The sequence below is a fragment of the Camelina sativa genome, chromosome 5 (assembly GCF_000633955.1).
Source record: "Camelina sativa cultivar DH55 chromosome 5, Cs, whole genome shotgun sequence".
In the NCBI taxonomy this organism is placed as follows: domain Eukaryota; kingdom Viridiplantae; phylum Streptophyta; class Magnoliopsida; order Brassicales; family Brassicaceae; genus Camelina; species Camelina sativa.
The window spans coordinates 18,690,609-18,707,993 of record NC_025689.1 but is presented as its reverse complement, the minus strand read 5'-3'; the positions used below and the strand labels follow the sequence as shown (position 1 = coordinate 18,707,993).

The 17,385-nt window shown below is 39.2% G+C and overlaps 2 protein-coding genes and 1 pseudogene across 4 annotated transcripts; 1 reads left to right on the top strand and 2 right to left on the bottom strand.

Annotated features, from left to right (window-relative positions):
- LOC104787189 lies at positions 4,428-6,722 on the bottom strand (annotated as a pseudogene).
- On the bottom strand, positions 7,305-11,906 carry LOC104787190 (probable disease resistance protein At1g59620). 3 transcript variants are annotated; one of them, XM_019245973.1, is made up of 7 exons: positions 11,825-11,906; positions 10,696-11,567; positions 10,475-10,621; positions 8,620-10,367; positions 8,306-8,439; positions 8,027-8,099; positions 7,305-7,935 (listed from the first exon to the last, which is right to left on the bottom strand). In XM_019245973.1, exons 2-5 carry the CDS (start codon positions 11,558-11,560, stop codon positions 8,425-8,427), a joined length of 2,775 nt encoding a protein of 924 aa, XP_019101518.1. In that variant the 5' UTR covers positions 11,561-11,567; positions 11,825-11,906; the 3' UTR covers positions 7,305-7,935; positions 8,027-8,099; positions 8,306-8,424. The 3 variants fall into 3 exon arrangements, with proteins under 3 accessions (XP_019101518.1, XP_019101519.1, XP_010511026.1); XM_019245974.1 differs by lacking the exon at positions 8,027-8,099 and having other exon boundaries at positions 7,305-7,444; positions 7,732-7,935; XM_010512724.2 differs by lacking the exon at positions 8,027-8,099.
- LOC104789378 lies at positions 13,117-14,736 on the top strand. The gene has a single exon (XM_010515086.1). It carries the CDS (start codon positions 13,117-13,119, stop codon positions 14,734-14,736), a length of 1,620 nt encoding a protein of 539 aa, XP_010513388.1.

The following is a 17,385-nucleotide window of genomic DNA, read 5'->3' as shown; positions in this document are numbered from 1 at the left end:
TAAAAATTTCCGACTATCTATGTATATTGCTTTGATGACTTATTTACAATGTAATAATTTATTAATTTTCGGGGAAAACATGGCAAGTTGCAAATGGTTCTCGGCCTTGTCCGGGCCAACACAACGCACCAGGCTGCAAGGGTTGCAAAGCCTAAGTAGTCTCGGTTGCGGGTGAAATTGTGCTAGGGAGGACCAGTCGGGAAGTCTGCAGCTTCTGTCCCTCGACTGGATCACCTCGGTACAGTTCCCATAGTGGCGTCTCGTGGCTGTCCGATGGCCTGCGTGGTCATAGAACGGTTCGGGGGCGTTACAGTCACTATAAGCCTTTAGAGGCTTGTCATCATCATAGTTGCTGTCACTATAGGCACTTATAACCGATCCACCATTGCTGCTGTATGTTAGACCCATTGTTATAGTGCCTTTGATGTAGTTGGCTTGTGCATTTTCTGGCAGACATAGTTCACTGCGAACTGTATATTTGGTCTCGTCAGTGTCAAGTACTGTAACTTGCCAGCTAAGCTCCGAAAGTAGGTTGGCTCTGGGAACTCTGTTTGTTGATCTGGCACTTTGTCGAGTTCCAAAGGTAGAGGCGTTGGCATCGGGGCAAAATTCTCCATTTGAGCTGCGATTAGAAGGTCTTCTGCATATTTTTGCTGAGACATGAACAAACCGTTAGGGATGTGCTGAAGTTGTATCCCAAGAAAATAATGAGCTCTCCCCAAGTCCTTCATACGAAAATGTTTGCTTAGTTCGGCAAGAAGGTGAGTAAGAGTTTGAGAGTCACTACCAGTGATGATCATATCATCGACGTAAAGCAACAGGAAGATCATGTCATTGTTGCGTGAATAAACAAAGAGGGAAGGATCCCATAGACTGCAAATAAAGCCAAACTCCAAGAGAAAGGTACTGAATTTGTCAAACCATGCTCTAGGCGATTTTTTTCAGGCCATACAGAGACTTGTGGAGAAGACACACATGATCAGGTCTTTCTTTGTCAACAAATCCTGCTGGCTGCCTCATATACATTGTTTCTTCTAAGTCTCCATGGAGAAAAGCATTGTTAACATCCATTTGTTTTAATTCCCACTTCCTACTGACTGCAACATGAAAAACCATCCTGACTGTAGGAGTTCTTACCACAGGACTGTAGGTCTCCAAGTAATCAATCCCCTCTTCTTGGTCGAAACCTTTTGCTACCAATCTGGCTTTCAGCTTGTTTAATGTACCATCAGCATTCAACTTGGTACGGAACACCCACTTATTTCCTAAAACTTTCATTTCAGGTTCTGGAGGCACGAGTGACCAGGTATTTACCTCTTTGCAAGTCTCCATTCCATCTCCCATTGCACCAGTCCAGCCTACGTCCTTTAGAGCTGCTGAGACAGTTTTCGGTTCTAGATGCGAGACTTTATGTAACATAAGAGCATACTTTGGATTGGGCTTTCTAATTCCAGCTTTCCCTCTAGTGATCATTGGATGTGTATTATGAGTCTGAGCAACCTGTTCTACAGTTTCAGTTGATGATGTTGTTGAAGAGCCTGCCTGTAATTGAGAAACATTGTCGCCAATAGATTAGAGTTAGAGTCTGTTGTACGCTCAAGACATTTCTCATTTACAGGCGTGGTCAAAACATCAGGAACTGTGGAATTGTTCGACAATATTGAGTTGTGCAGACCAGGTGGAGGGGTTGGATCTGTTGTGCTTTTCTTCGAATGCACAAAACCTTTGTGCCAGGCAGATAGTAATGGTGTCACCGTTTCTGGATGTAAATCTTTATATACTGTTGAGAAAGGATAGGTAGCTTCATAAAAAATCACGTGTCTGCTGATGTAAACACGTCCAGTGGGAGGGTACAGACACCTATATCCTTTGTACTTCTCGTTGTAGCCAAGAAAAACACAACGCAAAGACTTAGGATCCATCTTTGTGGATGCATAGTCTCGTAATGTTGGAAAACACGCACAACCAAAAGACCTCAGAGTAGTGTAGATAGGCTTCTTGTTGTGTAACTTCTCATATGGTGAGACAGAGTCTACTAGTGTTGTTGTCGGTAGGAGATTTATCAAAAAATTGGCTGTCAAGACTTGAGGTTTTGGATCCTCCAGATGATATCGATCATTATGCAGTCTTCCCATTAGCAGTAGCTTCTTTGTGGCCTTATCATTTATACACACACCATCACAATCAAAATCAACAGAGCATGGATAATCCTTTGTAAGTTTTGAAACAGATAGTAACTATTTAGCAATGTCAGGGCAAACAAGTACATCTTTTAAAGGTAGTTTACCTGAGGTAGATGATATACTGGTTGAACCTGTGTGAGTGATTGGAAGAAAGGAACCATCACCTACCATTACTGAATCATTACCATGGTAAGCTTGAGCTTGTTGCAGGTTTTGAACTGTGTTGGTGACATGAGCTGATGATCCGGAATCTGGAATAGAAGAGATTGCTCCGATACCATGAAAGCAATCTCAAACAAGAGAGATTATGCTCTTAAAGAGCTTATTGAAAGAGAAATCTAAAACTTAAAATACAATAGCTCATTGGAGCTTTATTCAAATGTAAAGAACAAAGAGTGGAAGAGAGATTAGGTTGTCACCAAGAGCAAACATTATTAGATTTGATATCTCATAAGATTGAAGAGGGAGAGTTGTTTTGAGACAACTCTCAAAGTTACACACCAAGTTCTCATTACATCAATATATATATGACTTTCATCTTTGCTAAAAACCCTAGTTACATGTCATAAGATTGGGCTTAGGCTTGTCTTTCTTGTGGGCTCTAATACTCCCCCGCAAAGTTAGCAGCGGGTGTCAAAGCAATGATGCTAAGTTTGTAACCGCAAGTGCAATGGCTTTGACATGAGAATGCGTCGTCGAAGCAAGATCGTTGTGATGTAGATAGCAGCATCTCTTCACCATAAAACCAGTCATTAGTGTGAGAACTTCTCAGGTTCTTTTGACCTATTTGTCTCAAAGAGTCCGGGTTTTCTTTACCTCTTTTAACTCTCCTAAGCTGTCTATGAACAAGAAGAATTCGCTTCCCACAACTAATTAAATCCTACTTGCTATCTGCTTCTCATCCATTTACCAACCACAATTTGCATAAAACCAATATGTCTTTCTCTTTCACATTCTAACAAACACTTTGTGTGCTCTCAACAAAACCAGAAAAAAATTGCAGCCAAAAACCCATCCTTATGAGATCCAAGACAATCTGATTGCATTTTAGCTTCATGAGTTCGATCCTACAATCTAAACCAGCCAGCAAAAACCACCATATAAACGACAACCAGCAAAATTCCAAGCCTTAACTCTAAACCGTTTCTTCCTCTTTCTCAAACTCCATGTTCTGTCTCTAAGGGAAAGAGAAACATTACCGATGTGCCGTTGAAGACCATGTTCTGTCTCTAGGAGAAAAAAAATATATATATATTTGCTTTGAGCTTCAACTGTTGGAGAAATCATTATCTTCTCTTAGTTGACTTCCTCTAGTGACCTTGATGAATCCCTAGCAATGGACGAGATGATGGTCTAGAATGGGACGTCGAATCTGACTTTGGAACTAGCAGACCTGTTGTCGGTTTATAGACGAGAGACTTGATGAAAGCCTTCTTGAGCAGAAGCTAGAAGTTTGTGAAGATAAATCCCCAATCAATCGCCTATGCTCTGATACCATGAAAGTTGAACTCTATGAAAGGGTTGAAGCTTTAATCTTTCATTTTGCTTAACTTACAATCATGTTCTTACATCCTTATTTATACTTAAAAACAAAAACCCTATATGTACTTCTCGAGTAGTCTAGAGTGTTCTGCCAGCTGTCGTGATCGAGGGCTGCAAATTGGTTGGACAACTTGATTGCCTCCGTTCAGTCTTGTCTCGAGTACCGTCGTTTGTCCTGTTGCGAAATGACCGTTGAAGACGAAGCTTCAGTCTTGTTGGGCTTGTTGTTTGTTTGAATCGTGTTGGGCTTTGTTGAGTTGATCTGGCCCATCATCTTATTTCCCCAAGTGACATCGTTTTGAGAAGTAACCAAATTTGGTGTTGTTCTGTTAACACTAGGAAGAGTGATAACCTAAGCATAATTCTAAAGATAAAAGTTCTATGGCAGGAGCTTACAAGTGACTTCGGCAAGACAAAAATATATATATATATATATATCAGTCAACCTAGATAAAAGCCAGAGAAAATATCCAACCCTATTTAAAAATCAATAACACGACAATTGGTCGAAAGTAAAAATACAAAAGGCCTTGTTGAAGCACACAAAATGAGACGAGATATAGAGGTAAAAAACTTTACCAGGAAGCCGCTATGACCAGCAAAATACAGCCAAATCTACATTTGAGTACTTAAAGACATGAAGATATCCATAGCTAAAATATCATTTAGAAAACAACAAATAATCTTGATGCCAAATTACAATAAATCAACAACGTGTCTGTTTATTATTCAAAGGAATACAAAACACGGCACTGAAACAGCTGTGATAGAAGCCGTCAGAAGAAAGACAAACAACAAGGCAATGAAATAGCCGTGACATATGCTGGATAAACCGACAGAGCATACCGGAAGGAAAAAAAGGAGAGAGAGAGTATTCATTCAAATAACAGTTAAAAGAAGAATATAAGATTTCTCACTAGAAGTAGAAACACCTTTATACCTTAAATAATTGTAAGATTTTCGAGGTGTATCAATTCACGAAGAGATAAAGATAGAGTTTCCAGAGTGCAATCCTCGCCGTTAAATATGACTGAGAGACCCCTTAGCCTTGTCATACCTTGAAGATCCGTCACACTGCTATGCTTTGTTGAGAAATTACCAAGTCTCTCCAAGTTGATTAGATTACCTAATTCCAACTTTGTCTCACCTTTTATATTACGCGGTAAAGCGAGGTATCTCAATTCTCGCAACTCCTTCAAGAAATTGGACATGCGGGGTGGAAATACAGGCGCAAATACATCTATATCCAAATAGAGGAGCAGCTTCAGATTCCCGATAGAAGAAGGTAGATGAGTTACCCATACTTGGTTTAAATTCAAGTATCTTAAGTGAATGAGCTCTCCAATGCTAGGGGGTAACTTTACATCCATCAAATTCGGCTCCAGAGAGATCTAACACCCTCATCAATTGTAGCCTTGTAAAACATAAATCTGATAAATGCCTAATACCCACGAGAGATCTAAGCTTCTGATTCATGATATAACCCTTCAAATCATTTCTAAGACAACCTGGACGTATGACGAGTCTGCGAGATATACAAGAAGATTGAGATGTTGAAATTGAGGTTCTTGTATCAAAAACTTGTACGAAATTTTCTTCTTCGGCTTTCTGTAGACAAACTTCTCTCATCATGTCATGCAACTTACATGTTTCAAATCTTGAAGAACTAACTTCTCTTTCAGATATAACCATGTTTCTCTTGATCAATTCTGTTATGTATCCATCTGCGACCTCTCGAATGGTCGCTTCAGCGTAATACTTCGGCTTGGGTATTCCTTCTGCAGCCCAGTAATAAGACAGCTTCCCAATATTTTTTGAAAAATCTTCAGGAAAATGGGAAAGGTAGAGGAAGCACTGCTTCAGATAAATAGGCAACTCTTCAAAGCTTAGACTCAAAATATGATAAACGGAACTGATATTTCTGTCGTTGAAGCTTGTCCCTCTAACAATGTGAGATTTAATATTCTCATATACCCTTTTCCACTCTTGCAATGTGTATTGCACAGATAACAACCCTCCTAACACTTTTACAGCCAACGGTAGACCTCCACAATGTTTTATCATTTGCTTACCCATCTCTTCCATTTCTTCATCGACCTTATATTCTACACACGACATCGCCAAGATATGGTGAAATAACATGAATCCCCATAGATATTAGAGAGATATTATAATTTATAAAGGAAAAGCAGATTGTGATCATCGTGAGTTTTATTTATAAAACTGTCTTAATGCTTACCGGTAGAGTTTTCTCTAGGAAACACTATCCTTTGGAAAATTTTCCAACACTCTTCTAGAGTTAGACAATTTGGTTTAGAGGTGAAACATTTTGGATCTGCTCGCAATCCCACACCCTCGTTGCGAGAAGTAAGTAGTACCTTCCAACCTGTACAAAATATACCTAACTTTTATATAATTTCTAACAGAAAAGAACATAATGCTTCATAACCAATATGTGCATCTTGTTCTGACCTTTCTCTTTTGTTTTCAATCTGAAGGTGCAAATTACATATTCTAAAGAGAATCATTTAATGTATGTATCATAGAAAGTCACCTTTTGTCCGTGGAAACATTGGTTTAATTATGTCCCAATCTTCTTCTCTCCATATATCATCAAGGACAATCAAAGTATTTTATGTTTCCAAAACTTGAACGAGTCTTCAGTCATCTTTGACACCTTATACTCTGGCCCAAGTTTCCGCAAGATCGTCTGCCATACGTACTTCCTTGTAAGTTGTTGTGAAACACATACCCACGCGAGTCCTGCGAAATGACTTTTTACTGTCTCATGATTAAAAACTTGTCTTGCGAGGGTGGTTTTACCAATACCACCCATCCCAGTTATGGAAACCACTTGACTCCTATCTTCATCCACCAAATAGCCAATCAATTGCTCAACACTCTTCTCCAGCCCGACAAGATGATCTTCATCATCGCTAGAAAACGTTTGTCGCAATTCCCTTTGTCTTTCCTGTAAAGACTTCGTATCTCTTTCATTGACAATGACTTGTTGTACGCCAAGACTTTGCATGTCCCGAATCACCTTAGAGATCCTCGTACTTATTTCTCTAATATTTGAAGCAATCCCCATGCTTTTGGAAAACCTTCCCACACTGTTCCTGATCATGCCCTTCGTTTTTCCAAGTTCTTCTTTCAAGAGAAAGGTTTCGATTATATCTTCTGCGTCATAGACAATTTCCTTGATCTCTTGCACAGTGTTTCTAACCATTGCACTTGTATGTTTCTTGGCATCTGCATCTTCCAGAAAGCACCTTAACATATTCAAATCACTTTTTAATCCATCAAATTGCTCTTTAACTCCTCGAAATCGCTCAGATTCTTGGACAAGGAGGTCCCAAAGCTTCTCGACTCCAAAAGATAAAAGTGTCTCTGCCATAAGTCTCCTGCTCAACAATGAAAGTAGTAGTCAATAATCACTTGAAGAGGGTCCATGAATGAGTCCACAACTCAGATATACTATTTTTGTTGGATCTAAATATAAACCACAAATCTTTCTATAGAGACATGAACAATACTGGGATAAAAAACAAAAAATACAAAAACATCGAAGTACCTTCCTCCACCGAAACTAAAGAGAGAAAAGTAATAATCGCCTCCTGGAATTTGCTACTCATTCAACTGATCTGTATTTTTTTTTAACGATAAGAGTTGACTCCAAGTCAACCAACACCTGCTTTGGCCAGAAAGTCTTCAACAATCTTTGGCCACGTGTTATTTTGTATTGGTTCCCAAAAAGAAAAAAGAAACGAATGGATAAATGTCAGTTAAACATTGGTCAAGCTTGGTGGGATTCATTCATCAAACTGGTTTAAGTCTTCTCTGTCTAATAAAATAAAATATAGAAAATGATAATCACTTCTTTGGTTTTTTTTCACAGAAACAATATAACATTGACTTATATAGAATGCTAGCTCAAAACACTGCAGCTACCATAGTGATTACTGGAAATATTGAGCTAAGAAGGAACCTTACGTCTCATTCTTACCAAGAGAAAGATATATGGTCCTTTTAAAGCATTTCGTCCACTGAAACATTGATGCTGAAAGCAGTTTAGGAAACTCAAGAGGGATCTTCTCAACAGATAGATTAACATCCTATTTTTCATTTTTCCTGGTCGACTCTGCATAAGTAAACTTCTCCTCCTTCCAAACTCTAATGACATTTCACTGCCATAACTCCGAAATGAGTTCTGTCAAGGAAGTTAGATCATCATCACTTTTACTTTTCAAAACCACGAACAGACAGATTTGATATGTTTGATTCATTAAACTGCTCACAACCTCCCTAAAATCGCTCAAAATCACGGAAAAGCAGGTCCCTAAGTTTCTCAAATCCAAACGATTAAAGTGTCTCCTGCTCAAGTAGTATAAAATGCCAAAAAGAGTCTTTAGAGATTCAACATGGAGACTTATTTAAGTTCCTAAGCCCTCATCAGATTCGTTAGAACAAAATAAATACTCAGCTCAAGATGACCAAGACAGACCAAAGGACCATATGAGAAATCTTAGAAGAATTCTCTCAATAAGAAATCAGAAAGTAATGAGAATCAAATGTAATACCGAAAACTACTCAGCTCTCCAAGGCACAAGGGAAGAAGAGTATTGATACTATTATTGTATAAGGATTTATAATAATACTCTTCTCCCACGATCATGATCCACTTGAAAACATCTTCGCTTCAGAAGATATTCGCCTTAAAAAACAAAAAGAGAACATTAAGTATCAATGTTTTCACAAAAAAGTTAAGTCATGCTATCCTATATTCTTTTTCCAGACCATGCGAACGCACTATTAATCTAGCCATTTTCATAATAGTAAATGTGGAATTCTCGTGGAATAACACAAGAATTTGATTGGGGAAAGAACATATTACCTGGTTGTCTATTGTTGGAGAGTCCTCGTCTGAAGTAATCTTGTCAAATACAGGAATTTTCAAAAGAGGAATGTGTTGGACTTTGTAGTAATCTTGTCCTCCTTCTTTCAGTTTAACCAAAAATTCCCACTTAGATGTATAGATGCTCAGTTCTTTCAAGGAAGTGATAAATCTCAGCCCATCTGGAAGCTCCTTTAAACTCTCACAGTGACGAATAGTCATAGTGCGAAGAAGAGCCATGGACCTTTCTTCCACTATCCATTCTACCAACTGACTTAGTTCTTTCAATATAAGCTTCTGCAACTGAAGAAACCCACCACTCGAACAAACCATTCTCCTCCCAACAAACGCGTTATGCCATAACGTAACCACCTTTAAGTGAAGCATCTTCTCTAAAATAGGCATTGGATCCTCCACCAAACGACAATGATGTAGAGATATGGTTGTAAGGTAAGAAGAGAAGTGTTGCTCATCAGGTAAACTGGGCATATATATAGTCAAATTCAGCTGTTTGAGATGACGACAATCCAAAACAAATCCTTCTTCATCACTATTGGGAGCGTATACCTTATAACCATATATAATAAGACTCTCCAGGTGTCTAAATTCACTTACTGATGAAGACAATGCTTCCATAGTGCACTCCTCGCTGTTGAATATGATTGAGAGACCTCTTAGCTTTGTCATACGTTGAAGATCCGTAACACTACTATGCTTTGTTGAGAAATTATGCAACGTCTCCAGGTTGATTAGATTACCCAATTCCAACTTTGTCTTATTTTGTATTTCCCACGGTAAGTAGAGGTATCTCAATTCTTGAAACTCCTTCAAGAAATTGGACATGTAGATTGGACATCCCAATACATCCAGATTCAAATGAAGAAGCAACTTAAGATTCCGCATAGAAGAAGGTAGATGAGATACCCATGCACGGTATAAACTCAAGTATTTTAAGTGGATTAGCTTTCCAATGCTAGAGGGTAGCTTGCCTCCATCAAACCGGCATCTAGAGAGATCTAAAACCCTCATCAACTGTAGCCGTGTAAAGCATAAACTTGTTGACATCTTATCTAACCTTGGAAGCTGCTTGATAAACAAGAGAGATCTAAGTTTTGGATTCAGCATATGCACCTCCATATTAAACCTATGACCAGGCAAATCTATGACGAGTCTGCGGGATATACATGGAGACTGAGAGTTTCCAGTATTTGCATCAACAATATGTACAAAATTCTCGTCTTCTGATTTACGCAGACAAACTTCTCTCATCATGTCATGCAACTGACATGTTTCATATCTCGAAGTCATAATGTCTCGTTCAGAAATAATCATATTTCTCTTTACCAATTCTTCTATGTATCCATCTGCGACCTCACGATCAGACGCTCCATCGTAATACCTTGGCCTTGGTATTCCTTCTGCAGCCCAATAATAGTACAAATTCCCCACATCTATTGCATAATCTTCTGGAAAATGAGCAAGGTAGAGGAAGCAGTGCTTCAAATAAATAGGCAGCTCTTCAAAGCTCATATACAAAATCTGATATACTGAACTGATATTTTTGTCACTGAAGCTAGTCTCTCCAATAATGTGGGATCCGATATTCTCATATACCCTTTTCCACACACGAAATGTGTATTGTGCGGCTAACAAACCGCCTAACACCTTAACAGCCAAAGGTAGACCTCCACAATGTTTGACCATCTGCTTACCCATCTCTTCCATTTCTTCATCATCAGCATTATGCTCTACACAACATCATCAAGATATGGTGAAAAATTACATTAGTGTCATCGAGATATTATTAAGAAAAGAGGATTGTAGTCATCCTAAGTAACAAGTCCTGAAAGCTTACCGCTAGTTTTAACTCTAGGAAATGCTATTCTTTGAAATAGTGTCCAACTTTCTTCAGGAGTTAGACAGTCTGGTCTAAAGTTGAAACATGTTGGAGTTGCATGTAATCCGACACCCTCATTACGAGAAGTAAGTAGTACCTTCCAACCTACAAAAAATTGACTTCTTTTACATAGCCCCTAACCCAAAACGGAGCTTAATGCTTTATGACCAATATATCACCTTTTTCCCGTGGAAAAATTGGTTTGATTATGTCCCAATCTCCTTCTGTCCATATATCATCAAGAACAATCAAAGACTGTTGTGTTTCCAACACTTGAAAAAGATTCTCTTGAAGCTCGTCTTCTGTCATCTCTAACACCAGATGTGGCTTTAGTTTCCGCAAGATCGTCTGCCAGACATACTGCCTTGTAAACTGTTGCGACACACATACCCACGCCAATCCAGTAAAATGACTTTTTACAGTCTCATGATTAAAAACTTGTCTTGCGAGGGTAGTTTTACCAATACCACCCATCCCAGTTATAGAAACCACTTGACTTCTATCTTCTTCTACCAAATAGCCAACCAATTGCTCAACATTCTTATCCAACCCCACAAGATGGTCTTCATAATCGCTAGAAAACGTATGCCGCATAACCCTTTCTCTTTCATGTATAGACTGCGTAACATTTTCACTGACAATGACCTGTTGAAAACCAAGAATCTGCATATCGCGAATCACTTTAGCAATCCTCTTACTGAGAGCTTCCATATCAAAAGCAAGTCCCCTACGATCAGCAATAACACAAGCAAGTTGTCTAATACGTTTCTTGATTCCACTTGTTTTACCAAGTTCTTCTTTTAGAAGAAAGGTTTCGATTATATCTTCTGCATCATAAACAATCTCTTTGATCTCTTTCACAGTGTTTCTCACCATTGTGCTTGTATGTTTTTTGGCATCTGCATCTTCCAAAAAGCCTCTTAACGTCTCTAGTTCACTTTTTAATCCATTAAACTGCTCTTCAACTCCCTGAAATCGCTCAGATTCTCGGAAAATGAGGTCTAAAAGCTTCTCGAATCCGAATGACAAAAGTGTCTCGGCCATAAATCCCCTGTAGCATTTATCAAAAGGTTTCTTAAAATAAAGATATGTTTGTCAGCTCCTAAGACACTACCAAGCCCCTATCAGATTCGTTAAAATTAAACACACCAAGAAGACTAAGTAGTGAGGAATTATTGAGGAATTTTCCCAAGAAGAAAGCATGAAGTCAAGAAAACTGAAAATTTCAGATTCGTTTTGAACAAAAGCAAATACTGAAGAGTCAGGATCACAAAGACAGACAAAGAGGACTAACTACTAAGTACTCACCTCTCTGAAGCACCAAGGAACTCAGCCGTCTTCTCTCTTTGGATGGAGTGTGAGATGGGTTGATTTTTGTTTCGAAAAATGTTTCAGTGGAGAAAAAATTGCCGGCGCAAGAAGAGAAGAAATTGAGCTGGGCCCAAAAGTTTAAAGGCCCAAAACGTTTCAGGGCCCAAATTTTAAACTTATTATCCTTTATTAAAACCAAATTGTATAATCCCAAAATGTGTTATGTTTATTCAAATATGTTATGTTATGTAACAACTTATGTTCATAATGTTTTATACAAATATGTTATTTATTCAAGGTGGACATGGAAGAATTCTCGACATTCTCCTTGACCTTGATTTTGAGGAAGGACAATGTGCTTGCGGATCGTCTGGCACTACAAGTTCGTACCCAACCGCATGTTAGTACTTTTGTAAATGACTCTCTTCCCAATTGGCTTTCATGAGCTAAATTTTTTCATTGTTGTCAAAAATAGATATATATATATATATATGTTATTTATTCATCTATAATGTTTAGTCACAGCCTTGGTGTTATGTAACTTCTGTTCACGAAAAAATGGTTGGCACTATATTATCTCGAGGCCGGGATGATTTTCTCCTCATGAGATGTTATCTCTCTGAGCCTTCTTTCCCTTTTGCCACCATAGTCATGTTCAATTTTGCTTTCTATGCCCTTTCCGGATTCTCTACATTTCATGATGATTTGATGTTGATCATCATGCATGATCTACATTTATGTAGTCTTTAATAGTCTTTAAATTCCTTCAATATTTTGCTTTTTATGCCCTTCCCGGCTGTACAAGAAAATACTATTTTGTGTGGGATCTAATCAACAGAGCTTTGTACAGAGACAATATTGATATAATTTTTTTTTTCTTAAAGTTACTATATCAACAATAATCACCTCTTGGAATTGCTTTTCGCACATACAGATCATCTGTATAGACGACGTGCTTTTTCATAGAAAAAAAAAGAAGTTTAAAGAAGCAGAGGCAAATATTGTTACTCTATAAGTCTATAAGCACCGGTAATACAATGCAGCTACCATAGTGCTCATTGTATCAAGATTACTACTACATAGTTTAAGATAATGCTACATCTTTCTACTACTTATCTTCTTAGCTTCTCTAGTCCTTATCACATTAGGATTTAGTTCTATCTCTATCTCTACTTGTATAAATACAACTCTACATCTACATGAATACACAAGTTTTCTACAAACTATTTCATGGTATCAGAGCTCTCTAAAATCTAAATTTTTCAAAGCTTCTCCTACGTTCTACAACTATGGCTACCAATCCTGAAAGTACTATTGTTCCTCCTAACGACACTTCTACACCTCCAGCTCTTCCTGCATCTACTTCTGCATCAACGGAGCCCTCTCCTTACTACCTTCATCCATCCGACAACCCTGGTGCCCTTATCACCTCTGTTCTCCTTCAAGGAGATAACTACTCCGAATGGGCAACAGAGCTTTCTAATTCGTTGCAGGCTAAACATAAACTTGGATTCATTAATGGATCTTTTGTTAAGCCTGCTGCGGATCCAGATCTTTCTCGTTGGCTAGCAACCAACTCGATGATTGTTGGGTGGATCCGTACGTCCATAGACCCTAAAATCCGATTTACAGTGACCTTTGTTCTTGAAGCACACAAGCTTTGGGATAATCTACAACACCGCTTCTCTGTCAAAAGTGGTGTCCGCATCCATCAACTCCGCAATAAAATCAACAATTGTCGTCAGAACGGCCAAACTGTTCAAGAGTTTTTTGGTCGTCCTTCCAAACTCTGGGAAGATCTTGACACCTTGAAGATAACACGTTCCTGCTCAAGTGATACCTCACCTGAAATTGAGAAAGAACGTGAAGACATAAGGGTTCATAAATTTCTTTTTGGCCTTGATGAATCACGTTTCCGCAACGTACACTCTAAGATTATTGATGAAGATCCTCTACCTGACCTCAACATCGTCTACTCCCGTGTCATTCGTGAAGAACAACATCTCAACTCTGCTCGCACCACCGAAGTTAAAGCCGAAGTTGTTGGCTTCTCTGTTACTGCAGATGGCTCCAAACTTGATGACTCTCGTGGTTCTATTGTTGTTGCTGCTTCTGCTCGTTCCCGTGATCCAAACCGATACTGCTCTCGCAAAGGACATGACAATTCAGAGTGTTTTCTTCTTCATGGTTACCCTGAGTGGTGGCAAGAGCAACAACGTCAAAACGCTTCCTCTGGTTCTGGACAACGTGGTCGTGGTGGCAATCGTTTCTGCAACTCTGGTCGTGGTCGTGGCAGATCAAATCCTCCTCGTGCTATCTCCAACAATGCCACAACTCCATCGAACGTGGGATGGAACACCGATCAGATCACTCAACTTCTACAACTACTCCAAACACCTCGTACTACGATCTCTTTTGAAAAGCTGTCCGGTAAAGCAAACCTCTATGATATTATTATTGATACAGGAGCCTCTCATCACATGACTGGCTATCTATCTCTTCTAACTGACGTCTTCGACATTCTACCCTCTGCTGTTACTTTTCCGGATGGAAAATCTTCTCGGGCCGTAAAATGCGGCAAACATGTCATAAGCCGAGATTACTATCTACTTTATGTCCTCTATGTCCCTAATTTCAATTGCACATTGATTTCTGTCTCACGTTTGCTTAAACAAACCGGTTGTATTGCCATATTTACTGACACCTTATGCGTCTTGCAGGACCGTTTTACAAAGACCCTGATTGGAACGGGTGAGGAACATGACGGGGTTTATTATTTTACGGGTGTCACCGCTGCACGGGTACATCGGACCGCTGCTCATCAAATCTCTTCTTCAAAACTCTGGCATCGCCGTCTCGGATACCCTTCTTCTCGTGTTTTATCTTCTTTACCGGTTTTCACTGACTAGTCTTTTGCTTCACATACTCATCCTTGTGAAATTTGTTTCCGTGCTAAACAAACACGTGAGGTTTTTAATAATAGTACAACCAAAGCGTCTTCTTCTCTTTCACTAATACAATGTGATGTTTGGGGACCATATCGGATTCCCTCTTCTTGTGGTGCACGACACTTTCTAACTGTTCTTGACGACTACTCACGTGCTGTGTGGACCTATTTGATGTTAGAAAAATCGGAAGTTGCTCAATTACTTAAGAATTTTGTGGCTTACGGTGAACGCCAGTTTGGTAATCGTGTCAGGACAGTAAACACGGATAATGGTAGTGAATTCAAGGTCTTATCTTTGTTTTTCAGACAATGATAACACTCTAATTTACATGTTTTTAGCATCCTTTTTTGTCCATATTTTGCATTGTTCATACCTCTAACTTAGCATTTTTAGACCATTTACTGTAGGAATCAAGTTTTAGAGCATTTAGGGTATTGCATTTCTGCATTTGCATATATTGGATGAAAACAGGTGCTAAAGAGCCTAAAATGGGGAAAAACAAGGACAACTCGAGCATGTACCCGAAGGAGCCATCGAGCTACAAGAACAAGTCCGAACCCCAACACGATCGAAGAGGATCCAAGAGCGCGAAGAGCAACCCGAAGGTCCACCCGAGGAGTTACCCGACTCAAGCCTCGTGTACCCCATCGAGTAGACTATCGGGCAGGTCTGGGAAGCTAGGTCAAATGGGTTTCCATATATAAACCCCCTCTTTCCCTAGCTCGCAAACGAGCACGCCGCAGACCCTCAAACCAGAGAGCGAGAGCGTCTGTGAGAGAACTGAGCGGCTCAACATATTTTTCTTGTTTTTGCACTTTTATTTTGTAGTTTTTCATAGATCTTTGATCCTTACTCTTTTCTACTCTACTCTATCTTTTTATTAATGTCATTTTCGTTTATTTCTATGGCTTTATCATTCGTTTCTATGTCCGAGTAGTGTAGTAAAGTTTCTAGGGATGGGATAGATGATTAGGTGTTCTTGACCGGTTAGGATGTTTTAGTTGATTGTTATGGTAAATAAATTTCCTTCTAGGTTGATGTTCTTAATGCGGTCAACAGACCGACATGTTGAGACTAGATCTAGGGCGTTTATAATGCTACAGGCCGAAAGGAGTAGATAAAATGCTTGATTAGGTCAATGCTAGAGGTATACTTAACTTTGAGTGACAAAATCAGATAAGTCTAAGTATATTGACAAAAATGAATTGTTCTTAATGCCTGCTTGTTCATATTGCTAGTGCGACAGTGTGGTAGTATGTTCAAGGTTGATTGTTAATAGTGCGACAGTGTGGTGGCAAGGTTTTAGAGATTCGTTGTCTAGGAAATAATTGCTTGAGGCATGTAAGGCATCCGTATCGGTCTAGAACACTTAGGATTCGATTACCCCCATCCTTAGGAACTTTCGTATTTCATTCTTTGCATTTTCCTTACTTACTCGACTACTTACCCGATCAGGTACACGATAACCTGTATCGAGTAATACCTCGAGCTGTTCATAGTTCACTTGCATACTCGATCACCCCACTCGATCCTGTACTCGATTGCTTGCATCGAGTGCTTAGGTCATGTGGTTTACTTGTTTATATTCTCTTGCTTTGTTTATATTAGGATTATTAGAACCAAACCCTCTTATTGCTTGGCTTGACTTGCTTGATTCTGATTGCATCCTATCTGCTAGCATACCAACCATTTGGATTGATAACCCTTTGTACTACAACTGCATAGGGAATTGATACCCTTGGTGAAAACTAGTCTATCAGACAACAAGGAATTGATCACCCAACTTGATCCTGTACTCGATTGCTTGCATCGAGTGCTTAGGTCATGTGGTTTACTTGTTTATATTCTCTTGCTTTGTTTATATTAGGATTATTAGAACCAAACCCTCTTATTGCTTGGCTTTACTTGCTTGATTCTGATTGCATCCTATCTGCTAGCATACCAACCATTTGGATTGATAACCCTTTGTACTACAACTGCATAGGGAGTTGATACCCTTGGTGGAAACTAGTCTATCAATTTGGCGTCGTTGCCATTTGGTTGTTTCTTTTTGCTACGTTTAGGATTTCAGGACTTGCTAGATCAAGTTCGTTTGTTTAAATTTGTTTCGGATACTGACTTGTTTGCTTTCATCTTTGTTTGTTTTGAATCTCAGGTACCAAAACCCGAGCAAACACCCGACCCAACACTCGATCACCTGATCGAGTTGATTCTCGAGTACACACTCTAATACTTGCCTGTACATGCAAACACGATCCAGAGGTAGCTAGAACCTGAGTCCTTTCATCGACAACATCGACAGACCTCGGCTACTCAGACGACAACAAGTTCAACCGGAACTAGAAACCATTAAGGAGACGATGAATAATCAGAACGGTCCGCCAGCTCCTCAAGCAAGGACCAACATAGGAGCAGGAGATGCTCTGACTACTCACACTCAGAGGAATGGCATTGTGCCACCAGCTGTGCAGAACAACAATTTTGAGATCAAGAGTAGTCTCATCCAGATGATACAAAGCAAAAAGTTTCATGGACTGCCAATGGAGGACCCATTGGATCATATGGATGAATTTGATAGGCTCTGTAGCCTAACTAAGATAAATGGAGTCA